Raw genomic sequence first — 12,792 nt, 5'->3', positions numbered from 1 at the left:
GGACTCCAGACCTACATGTTGACTGTGCAAGCATGATTGAGAAAACCCTGGCCAAAGTAACCAAGGTGTTTATTAACATGCTGAGATTTTAAAAGCTAACAATACATGCCAGCGTGAAAAGCATGTTGTGTGACTGTGTGTATGCTACTAGAGGACCTCCCAAAATAGCATTGCAGGCTCTATCCACCAGCCAAGCCCTCCCCTCCCCACATGCTAGCTACCTAATAAAATGCTAACCCACACCACGTTGGGGGACACCTCCCCTTACAAAGCCCTCCCCATTCCCTGGGGTCTTACAAACCTATACTCTTGTATGTAAAATTCTATATTTCCTCCTTTACTTTATTTTTTTCAGTGAAGATCTCAAGGACCCTGTGACAATAGTATGATTCACTGATGCCCTGAATATGTGGTGTGTAGAAGCTGGTTCTAACTTTGGATTTCTATTTATCTGACTTAGTTCCTATTCTCTAGTTGACATACACCATATCTGATAAAAGTCACTACGTAGAACAAATCAGTCTTGAGGTGCTGTAACATACAGCTATCAATAAGGAGAGTGGGTAAGCAGATTACATAATTTCATCTCCCAATTTTACAGCAATCCACACAGTCTATTTTTCATGTATTTATATATTTCAAATTATGCTTCCTTTACTGTGCACATGTAGCATTTTTGAAAAAGCCAAAAGAACATGGGATAATAAAATATGGTGCAGGTAGTAACATTTAAAAACTTTTATAAGAGCATATTCATAGTTTTTTTCTTTCCCCAGCATGATACCTGTAACAGGTCCTCTTAAAGGCCCTCTTAAAAAGTGTTTTATGGGGCTTTACATGTATCCTGAAATGTTTACACACATAAGCTTTAAAAACAACAACTAGAAAATCTAGGAAATTCAGTGACTCCTAAGTTCTATATTTGTAAATGGATAGTTAAGAGTGTCTTATATTTTAAGAAAAAAATAGAAGAGTTCCTAATGGTCTTAAAATACACGACAACAAACATTTTATCTCAACATGATGATTCAGAGCTTTAACCATCAGTAACTAGAGCAGAGACTTTGAAATGCACACATATTAGGTATATAAACAGATGAATCCTCTTTACCTCTAGCATAAAGAATATGTTTGTATTTAAATATATTATCTTAGTATCCACAGCAATTTGTGTACTTTCTTAAAAGTTATTTTAAAGTATTATGCATGTTACATATATATTATTTTATTAAAGTAAATATGGATTGTTTACTTATATATAATTTATTTACACATAGATAATTTGCTTGTCACATTCTACAACCTTATTTAACTGAGTTGCTAATTTCTAATAGACACATAAGACTATCAAATGACTATAGAACTGAGTCTACCAAAGGGAGAAGTGAAGGGAGAAGGAATAGAATAAAATGGGGAGGGAGCTCAATGCACTTTGGATGTGAGGATGGACAGTGGATGCTTTGGGGTAAATATGGTGTAATAGCAACACCTGAAGGGGAAGATTTGCACCTCTATAAAACAGGCAAAGATATAAACCAATGTCACCTGAACAAAAAATATATGTATATAGACACATGAATGTTATACGGTATTTTTATGTTATTATTTATTTGCTTGTTTCCCATTTAGTATCCGTGACACCTTTTGTTATAGGACAGGGAGAGGACCACCCTGTTACACTTCCAGTGCTTGGATAACAGACTTAGAAAGCTTCACCTCTCCAAATAGGAAATGAGCATTCCTAAAAAAAACAAATCAAAAATACCTACTGGAGGAAGTAATTTACAACACAATGATGAAATGGTTGACTATGAACTACTACAAGGAACTTTTGAACAGAGCAGAAAATGGGAAAGACCTGGAAATGTTCTTGGAGGGTTGATGGAGAGTTAATCATTAGTAATTACAACACAATAGTGTACTTTGTCAACGTTTTTTCCATTGCTCTTATAACCTAACCAAATAAAATTATTTTATTATTTTTCAGGTTTGTTGAGATAAAAGTGGCAAATAACATTGGGTATGTTTAAGGTAAATGTATAATTTGTAAAATGATGACCACTATAAAAGTAATAAACAAATCCATCACCCCACATTTACCATTTGGTTGTCTTGAAAACACTTAAGATCTACTCTCAACTAATTTCAAGTGTACAGTGCATTATTGGTAACTATAGTCACCATGCATACAACAGATCCCAGAGCTTGGTCATCATATAGCATAATGACTGCAATCTTTGACCAATATCACCCACTTCCATTTCAGCCCTCTGCTTCTCTGAGTTCCACATTTTTAGATTCCACACATATCTAAAATAAACAGTGTCTATCTTTCTCCTTGACTTATTTGTTTTAACTCTAATGCCCTCAAGGACCATCTATTCAGTGAAAATCTTTAGTTTCTACTTCCTCAAGGTGTGGATTTCTGTGCCTTAAGCCTCTTTAGTTATCATATTCTCTGCCTACTAGCATTTTCTCTCCAAACTTGCAACTTTTTAGATCAGTTCCTCTCTAAACTTGCATCTTTTCAGATCCGAGTGTCAATATCTCCTTCCAACAAAATATTTCTTTTATACTAGACTTAGGCTTTTTCTTCTATTTTGGATATAATGTCCCTGGTTATTACTTCACAGTTATTCTATGGCTTACTATGAAGGAATTTCTTGGTCTGTAATGTTAACTACTTCATCTGGATTATAGGATTCATTAGTACAAAAGTACTTTATACATCAATGAATAAAAAGCACATAAAACACAAAACTCATTTAGTGAACAATAAGTTTTGTGTAATGAATAAATGTTTGAATGCAAAAAAAGAAAAATAAATATTTGTCCAAATTAGAAAACTAAGATTTCAACAAATAGGAAGTACCATATACAATTTCTGCACATATAATACACATTACATCTTTGACAAATGCACCATTATTGTATTGGACTTTAAAACAAATGCTTACATCATAAAATTACAGTATTTCAGACAACTTTGTTTCTCTTACAATCTGCCATATAATTTTACAGAAACAACCACAACATGTGTGTGCACATAAAATAAACTTTTAAAACCACGTTTTAGTTTTCAGTTTTACCAGGGCATCTTTCACGTCCTTGTTCCGTAGACTGTAAATCAGGGGGTTCAGCATGGGGATCACAAGGGTGTAAAACAAAGAGGCCATTTTGTCCTGGTCCAGGGAGTAGGCAGAACTCGGCCGGAAGTACATGAAGAGCATGGTGCCCTGGAAGATGGCCACGGCCGTCAGGTGGGAGGTGCAGGTGGAGAAAGCTTTGAACCTGCCCTCAGCAGAGCGGATTTTCAAGACCGATAGAAAAATATAACAATAAGAGACAAGAACTCCTGAAATCGTACTCAGTTCAATGAAGCCAAAAACGGTGAATAACGCCAACTCATTGACCTCTATACTAGAGCAGGAGATGATGTAAAGCGGGGGTAAATCACAGAAGAAGTGGTTAACCTCATTTGACCCACAGAAACATAAACGGAAGGTTAAGGTCGTGTGTGTCAGAGCGTCTCCCAAGGCCACCGTGTAAACCACAGCCAGGAGCCGGGAGCACACCCTGCTGGACATGTTGACTGTGTAGAGCAAGGGGTTGCTGATGGCCTGGTACCGATCAAAGGCCATGACTGCCAGCAGAATACACTCGGAATCTATAAAGATACAGAAAAAAAAGAATTGCAGACCACAGCCAACCAAGGAGATTGACTTGTTCTTGGCAAAGATGTCCATCAGCATCTTGGGTCCAACAGCTGTCGAATAACCCAGGTCACAGAAAGCAAGGTGGCTGAGGAAAAAGTACATGGGCGTGTGCAGCTGAGAGTCCATTCTAATTAGAAAGATCATTCCCATATTTGCTAGAAGATTAATGAGATAAGTGATTAGAAATAAGGCAAATAGGATCACCTTGTTATCAGGATTATTAGTAATTCCCAAGAAATTGAAGTGTGTGACAGAGCAATTTCCTCTCTCCATTCTTCTTTGTTCTTGTCTACACTTTTGAGAAAATAATAGAGAAAAGGAAAGATACATGATCAACTTTTGTTGTCATTCTTAAAAAAAATCTTTAAGACTTAAAAACAATTCCCTTTTTAGATTTTCTTTTGCATTTTCATTTAACTGTCTTTAAATAAACCAGTAACACCACTTTAAGAACATAATGCAAGCAACTTGAAAATAACAAATATCTTGTATTTGTTTGATAAGTTAGGTAAGTTGAGAAACTTTTATTTAAATCTAGATGTCATTCATGAGATATGTGATTTTCTGCACCTCTAATTTTCCTTACCTTTCTTATCACCTGGAACAATCTGAATAATATGAAAGAAACAATATTGTTGACTGCTAGAATAAGAAGCTAAACATTTTATATGCTTGATATAATTCATGTGGACAGAAAATAAGTTTAAAATTGCTATATTCTGCAAACATGATTATTTAAAAAAATATTTTTGTATTAGTTTTAGAAACAATGAGAATAATACTCAATACTAAGGAATAAAACTATGTTACATGCTCTTTACTGTACTTAGTATTTGTTAGGACACAAAACAAACATTATTAACTTTTTGTCTTGAATTTATCATTGCCACAATATTCATTACTTATTGCAACTGTATTCTCATATCTAAGGAGGATTCCTTTACCATAGGAAAATCCTAAAAAGCAGTGGAAACAACAGTCTTTAAATTTTTATTGAGATACCATCTTACACCAGTGAGAATGGCACATATTAAAAAAACTAGCAACAACAAATGTTGGCGAGGTTGTGGAGAAAAAGGAACTCTCCTGCACTGCTGGTGGGAGTGCAAACTGGTCCAACCACTATGGAAAGCTGTGTGGAGATTTCTGGACCTACTAAACATAGAGCTTCCATATGATCCAGCAATTCCACTCATAGGTATTTATCCAAAGGACACAGAAACATCAATTCCAAAGAGCACCTGCACCCCTATGTTTATAGCAGCACTATTTACAATAGCTAAGCTTTGGAAACAAACCAAATACCCAAAAATAGATGACTGGATCAAGAAGATGTGGTACATATACACCATGGAATATTACACAGCATTCAAAAAAGATAAACACATGCAATTTGCAGCAACATGGATGGCGCTGGAAGGGATCATGCTCAGCAAAATAAGCCAGAAAGAAAAACAAAAATACCGGATGGTCTCACTCATAACAGGAACCTAGAAAACTTAAATAAGAGACCAGGAAAATGAATAACTATAAGAAAGAAAATATCAAAATCAACAAACAACTGTGAACCAGAGACACTCTATGGGGCCATGGGGGGTGGGGAAAGGAGGGCTTGGGGTCAAAATAAGGGGGTTGTAATTGTATGGGGAATATAAAAATAAATTTTAAATTAAAAAAATAAAAATTCCAGAAAAAAATTTTATTTCATTGCATTTTTGATGGAATTTTATCTTAAAATTGGAAATGATATTTGGGACAATGAATGTTCCTGAGATAAATAGGTCTCTCTTTCTTATATTTGTATGTATTTTTGTGTAAGTTTCATTTGTTTTTATGAGTGTATTTCTATACTGAAATAATAAAATTGGAATGTGGGTGGATATAGTCTTTTAGACAAGAAAATATGACATCTGGTTCACCTAAGTTTATTTCCACATCTGGTTGTCATGTAGTGCCTCAATTACTTAAGTTCATGTATAAACTTGCCTCCTGGTTGAAGGAATAAATAAAGACCTTCCAGTTAGTGTATATTAAAATCAAATAACTAAAATGTTACTTTGTGGATACTAATTTTAGCCAGATACTTTCAGTTCTAGAGAATAAAAAATAACATATGATCATTAAATTTCAGATTCATTTACTATTCTCTCAATTTTTGTTCTGAAAAGGTAACTTTCTTCCCCTTTACTTATTAAAGTTGAAGACCTCAGAACTTACCTGAGATGAGGAGGTCTTAGATAGATGAACAATAGGCATATGACTTTTATTTTATCAGGTGGCATTTGGGATTTAAATCTCGGAAGCTACTGGCCTTGGGCTTTGCTATGATGCAAACTTGTCATTAATTACGCCTCTGATTCAGGTATTCCCCAGTGAGCACAGCAACAACTTTAACAAAGACTGAGCTCTAATGTTTCAATATGCCATCTAACTAATATGTGTTATAAAGAAAACTGCTAATTATCTAATGAAATTCAAATAGAACTCTACTTAACCCTTCCCAGATCCTTTCCATTGTTCATTTTGTTTCTTCCCATATTTCTTTCCCTTCATGGCCATATTAATGAATATTACTAACTAATCTTTAATAATGTATCTTCATTTTTCAAAATATAATTCATATGCATGTAGGATAGTATATGTTAGCCTTTATATTTTCTTATACTGAATATGTTACCCTGACATTAAGGAGATGAAGAAATCGAGCTTTAATAAGATAATTATACCTAGGTTAAATGGTCACCATCTACCAGTATATGGCAATACATTGCTGATTTGAAGTCAGATCTCTCACTTAAACTGTCACCATTAACATTTTCTTAAAATGAAAATAGAATTCAAACAGAAACTAGAGTACCTCCATATTCATTTCTTGAAAACTAAATAAAACAAATATCCTTGAGAACATGAAATTATGTTTTTCATAACTGGATTATAATTGCTTAAAATGAGGAAAGAATATGACATTAAATTAATTCCATTATCTAAATGTATTTTATGGTTACCTAACATACAGCAACTCAGTCATGACCACTATAAAAATGTGATTTGGGCCTCCCCAGGTGGGGCAGAGGTTGAGCACTGGGCTGCAAAACTGCCCGCAGCCTCTGCAGTGCCAGTTCAATCCCCGGCCGCCCGAGGGTCCCATATGGCGCAACATACCTCTCCTGCCACGCCTGCTGCTCCCCTCAGCAGTTTCATCGGTCTGCCTGTTCTGTTCCCCTCTCTGGCTCTGGTGAATTCTTTTACCCTGCCGCGCTTCTGACTGTACCCAGCGCTTGTATAAAATAAATAAATAAATATTTTAAAAATATAAATAAGAATGTGATTTGAATAAGGTTTTAGTGTTTCTCAGATACACAGAGCTGAAATAAGTCATTACAAATGGATGCTAATATAAATACTACCTTGTACCATGTTTTATTCTATTGAGTATAGACTTGTTAATAATGCTTCCTTTACAAGTTAAAATCTATCAATTGGGCATTTTTACGTTATTTAAAAAAAATTTAACAGGCAGATTTAAAGGAAATGAAGTCCTCTTTTCCAGTGATCTTTGGAGAAGGTCCAGGTCTTTACCCTCAGTACCCATTTATACATTTCAGTACCCTTATCAATAGTGCCATATTTGTTTTCCAGAGTGAGGGCAAGGACAGTAACTCACAGAATGATGAACAAAGGTTCCCCCTGATATAACTGGGCAGAAAGTAAGGAATAATAGATCCGAGAAGTTCTCAACATCAGATGATCCCCATCTTTGACCTTTATTCAGCCTGGGCCAGAAACAAGAAGCCTAGATGAATTTCATCTAAGATGAAAATACTAGAATAAAATAACATAAATAAAGGGATTAATTTTGCAGGATGCATGCATTCTTTTATCCAATAAATGTTCTGGCATTGTAGAGCTGAACTCTGTAACTAGCCCTGAGTTTATCAACCATTATGTTCAGACAGAAGACTTCTTAATTACTCCTTTATCTACTACTATATATTTCTAAGAGGGTACTGGACCATTTACAAGGTGATACTAATACATAAGAAGTATATAAACAAACCAATTTAAGCACTACACCGCTATATGAGCAAGTTTATTAAATACATAATTTTAAAAATAATTTTGGAATCCTAAGGTGGCAAAGCAGTTTTGACAAGGGAGTAAGAGATACTTGCCCACCATACCTTGTTAGTACACAAACATGAAAGAGAAGGGGATGAAAAAAAAAAATTCTATCTGCATTACCAAAGCAAATCGACTAACATTCTTATTTATGTTGAAAGAAGATTAAGATCAAAATGAGGGTTCCCCAGACTCAATGTAGACATAAGTATGGAAAATATCTAGAATGTTGTGCTGGTGAGAATGAAGGAAGATATACTAAAGTAAATAAATCTTAGCACAAAGAATATTTAAGTAAGTACTTGGGGCAAAATAACCAGGTTTACCAGAGATGTAGTTTAATTCTGATTGCTTTTTTCAGGGTACCCTTCACATCCTTATTCCTTAAGCTGTAGATGAGTGGGCTTAACAAAGGGATGACAACTGTGTAGGAAACAGAGGTTATTTTGTCCGTGTCCATGGAATAACTCGAGCTGGGTCAAAAGTGCAAGTACAGCAGCATGCCATGAAATACAGACATAGCCATCAAATGTGAGGCACACGTAGAGAAGGCTTTGTGTCTTCCCTCCACTGAGCTCATTCTCATGACAGTAACAATGAAGTAGTTGTAGGAGAGGAGGGCGGTGATGATGCTGCACCCCAGAATAAAGCTATCAACAGTGAACAACAGCATCTCATGAAAGGATGTATCTGAGGTGGAGAGGGCCAGCAGGGGTGGGATGTCATAGAATAAGTGATTGACGATATTGGAAGTACAGAATGTTAATCAAAAAATTAAAGTGGTATAGACTGCAGAATCCTCCAAGCCCACCATGTAAGTGATAGCCACTAACTGGGTGCAGAATATTTTGGACATGGCAACTGTGTACAGGAGTGAGTTGCAAATGGCAATATACCAGTCATAAGCTATGCAGCCGGCATGAAGCACTCCACATCTGCAAAGGCTACCCAAAAATATTTGCACAGCACATAAATTATATGGGATCTTGTTTTGCCCATATAAGAAATCAGCCAGCATTTTTGGAGAGACAGAGGAGGAGTAGCAGACATCACAGAAAAACATCACAGAAAGACAGATTGCTCAGGAAATAATACATGGATGTGTAGAGTCTGGGGTCCACCTTGATCAGCAGGATGTTTCTTTGAAACCCAGAGAAACTTCTTGGAATGTAATTCCATTCTAAGATGATGTGATACATATACATAATGGAATATTACTCAGCAATCAAAAAAGATAAACTCATGCAATTTGCAGCAACATGGATGGAGCCGGAAGGGATAATGCTCAGTGAAATAAGCCAGAAAGAAAAAGAAAAATACCAGATGGTCTCACTCATAAAAGGAATCTAGAAACCTAAATAAGGGACCAGGAAAAAGAATAACTATAATAAAGAAAAAATCAGGGCCTCCCCTGGTGGCGCAGCAGTTGAATGCTGGGCTGCGAAGCTGCCTGCAGCCTCTGCAGCGCTGGTTCGATCCGCAGCGAGGGTCCCACAAGATGCACAGACCTCTCCTGCTGTCCGGAGCCGCCTGGAGCATGCGCCGTGTTGCGCATGTGCTTGATGAGTTAGGTTTGGATTTACTGTTTCGCCTTCGGAGAAACCCCTGCGTTTTCCTGTAAATCACGTGAGACTGGGAGGCATGGGGGGAGGAGCTACCAGGATATAAGAGGAGAATGCGGGAGAGAGAAGAGAAGAAAAGAGATTTAAGAGGAGAACCATGAGAGAAGAAACTGCTGCGAGAGGAGCAGAGAGAAGGCCAGGGAAGTAAGAAAGACAGGGAAAAGTAAAAGAGAAGGAAAAGGAAAAATAAAGAAGCAAACACTAGCGTCAAGTTGTCAAGCCCCTCATTTCATCCTGCCGCGCCTGCTGCTCCCCTCAGCAGTGTATTTCTGCCTGTTCTGTGTCCATGTTCCCCGCTCTGTCTCTGGTGAATCCTCTCACCCTCCTGCGCTTCTGACTGTACCCAGTGCATGAATAAATAAATAAATAAATCTTTAAAAAAAAAAAGGAAAAATCAAAATCAGCAAACAACTATAAACCAGAGACACACAAGGGGGTAGGGGGCAGGAAGAGGAGGGATTGGGGTCAAAATAAGGGAGGTGCAATTGTATGGGGAATATAAAAATAAATTTAAAAATATGTTTTCACTTAAAGGCTTTTAAAAATCGCTATTATAAAATATAACACATTCAGGATTTTTAGTTTCCATATTTATAATAGATAACTGAGTAACTTTGAGACTTACATGGCCCTTAAATATGTGACTATGTCCATATTATCTCAACAGGATGATTCAGAGTTTAACCATTAGAAACTAGAACAGAGAGGAAATAAATACACAAATACTAAGAACATACACAGATGAATTATCTTTCTCATATAATAAATGCGTGAGTTTTTATAGATCCATTATTTAGTACCTATAACCATTTTATAAACTTTCTTAACAATTAAAAAGCAGATATTTTGCTATTAGTGCCCTCACAGACTGTGCAGGTACTTAGATAACGATAATGAAACGCTTAGTTCTTCAGCAAGATTGTCCACAATTTCATACTATAGGCAATAATTCAATATACTAGTTGATATTACAACAACAGTGACTAAAGAAGAGAGTTGTTGTTAACTCTAAAAAGAATCATTCAACCTCACTTGAATAGGAAAGAAAGGAAGGAAAGCCTCTTGAAAGAAATTATGGGGGACTTTATAATTGAAACACAGTGATGTTATTTATTAAGGCACTTTCCATTGATCTTTGTAACTTAACCATGTCAAACTTAACTCTGAAAAAAAATACAACTGTCTACTCACAGACCTATGTGACTATCAGATCATTGCCCAACATCCTTTCCTTTCCCTGAGTTGCATTATTTAATATCTGAAATAAGATATTTCCAACGAGAGAAGACATTCATTTGCATACAAGATTTCAGCATCATTCTAGGTCTTTGACTACCCCGTGTTTTACTACATGAAAGATTTTAGTTCTTATGATTTTTTTTAGTGCTCAGTTAATTGGGTATCCCCTTATATTAAAGGATACATTCAATGAAAGAGTGCTAGATTCAATTCAAAACTAGTAAATGTACAAGAATCGCTTGGTGAACACAAAATAAATCTTAGTGTACTTGGAATAATGTTCAAATGAGACACTAAACAAATGTAAATATGGTACTGTTAGAAGGATGAGAAAAACATTCTAAAAACAAAGCATGCATCAATAAATTGAAGACCAAAATGAAGAATGACAGTCGTGGGGAATATTCACAGAACTGCATTTTAGGACAAATAGTTGTGTATTTAAGTATTTTGGAACATTATTGCCATTCTTGTATATCATATAATCTTATGAACAGAGCAACAAACACATGTATGTGCCTATAGGTATATATGCATAACATAAATCTTTAAAACCATGTTTTGGTTTTCAGTTTTACCAGGGCATCTTTCACGTCCTTATTCCGTAGACTGTAAATCAGGGGGTTCAGCATGGGGATCACAAGGGTATAAAACAACGAGGCCATTTTGTCCTGGTCCAGGGAGTAGGCAGAACTCGGCCTGAAGTACATGAAGAGCATGGTGCCCTGGAAGATGGCCACGGCCGTCAGGTGGGAGGTGCAGGTAGAGAAAGCTTTGAACCTGCCCTCAGCAGAGCGGATTTTCAAGACCGATAGGAAAATATAGCAATAAGAGACAAGAACTCCTGAAATCGTACTCAGTTCAATGATGCCAAAAACGGTGAATATTGCTAACTCATTGACCTGTGTATCTGAACAAGACAGCAATAGGAGAGGAGGGACATCACAGAAGAAGTGGTTAACCTCATTTGACCCACAGAAACATAAGCGGAAGGTTAAGGTCGTGTGTGTCAGAGCGTCTCCCAAAGCCACTGCATAAACCACAGCCAGGAGCAGGGAGCACACTTTGCTGGACATGTTGACTGTGTAGAGCAAGGGGTTGCTGATGGCCTGGTACCGATCAAAGGCCATGACTGCCAGCAGAACACACTCTGAATCTATAAAGAAACAGAAAACAAAGAATTGCAGAGCACAACCAAAGAATGGAATTGACTTGTTCGTGGAAACAAGGTTCACAAGTGTCTTTGGTCCAACAGCTGTGGAATAGCAGAGGTCATAGAAAGAGAGCTGGCTAAGGAAAAAGTACATGGGCGTGTGCAGCTGTGAATCCATTCTAATTAGAAAGATCAAGCCAAGATTTGCCAGAACATTAATGAGATAAATGACTAGCAAGGTGATGAATAGGGTCATGTTTTTCTCAGGATTGTTAGTGAATCCCAAGAGAACAAATCCATTCAAGGAGCAGTTTTCTCTCTCCATTCTTCTTACTCTCTAAATCTTTGAAATAATAATCAAGAAAATGACAGGTACATGCTTAACTCTTCTTGACATCCACAGATATCTGTAAGGCAAGATGAGATTTCTTGTAATTGTCTTTGCATAATGTGAAAATTTACCAGTCATGTAGTCATTCTGGAAAGAAGCGTTGTTATCAACTGATAGCAGTGTGCGAACCTGGGGCAGACAGTTGAAAATTCTCTCTCTATGTACATGTAATTGATGATCTATGCCTTTGTACATATGGTTTAAAATAATTTTCTTTTTAACTTCTTTATCTATGGATGTGCTCATAAAGAATTGATTTCATTCTATGCTTTAAATAACATAAAAGAAACAATAATGATAGAAAGACCAATTTAAGGTATAGGACAAAACATTTCTATGCTTGGAAATATTCACCTGGACCAAAAATGTTAAATGCTATATTCATCAAAAACTGCTTGAATTAAAAGCTATGAATTAGTTATAGAGACAAGAAGCTTACCATTGTCTAATAATAATGAAAAATTTTACATTACTGATTTTTTCCTAATATATTTCCTTATTATTTATTGAGACAAAAAGTAAATTTATTGATGATTTTCTACAAATACATTA

At 36.2% G+C, this 12,792-nt stretch overlaps 2 protein-coding genes and 1 pseudogene across 3 annotated transcripts; all 3 read right to left on the bottom strand.

Moving 5' to 3' along the window:
• Positions 1-2,917: 2,917 nt before the first annotated feature.
• LOC311171924 (olfactory receptor 5W2-like) lies at positions 2,918-3,992 on the bottom strand. The gene has a single exon (XM_084234961.1). The coding sequence runs from the start codon at positions 3,987-3,989 to the stop codon at positions 3,060-3,062; it is 930 nt and encodes a 309-aa protein (XP_084091087.1). The 5' UTR covers positions 3,990-3,992; the 3' UTR covers positions 2,918-3,059.
• Positions 3,993-8,157: 4,165 nt separating this feature from the next.
• LOC311169534 (olfactory receptor 5W2-like) lies at positions 8,158-8,898 on the bottom strand (annotated as a pseudogene). The gene has a single exon. The product of its transcript is annotated as an olfactory receptor 5W2-like (transcript).
• Positions 8,899-11,212: 2,314 nt separating this feature from the next.
• LOC311171400 (olfactory receptor 5W2-like) lies at positions 11,213-12,174 on the bottom strand (the record flags this gene model as incomplete). The annotated part of the gene is made up of 1 exon (XM_084234219.1): positions 11,213-12,174. One exon carries the CDS (start codon positions 12,172-12,174, stop codon positions 11,245-11,247), a length of 930 nt encoding a protein of 309 aa, XP_084090345.1. The 3' UTR covers positions 11,213-11,244.
• Positions 12,175-12,792: the final 618 nt, after the last annotated feature.

This window comes from Talpa europaea, assembly GCF_964194135.1.
Source record: "Talpa europaea genome assembly, chromosome: 1".
NCBI classification, from domain to species: domain Eukaryota; kingdom Metazoa; phylum Chordata; class Mammalia; order Eulipotyphla; family Talpidae; genus Talpa; species Talpa europaea.
The sequence above is the reverse complement of the archived record's forward strand: the minus strand, read 5'-3'. Positions and strand labels throughout refer to the sequence as shown.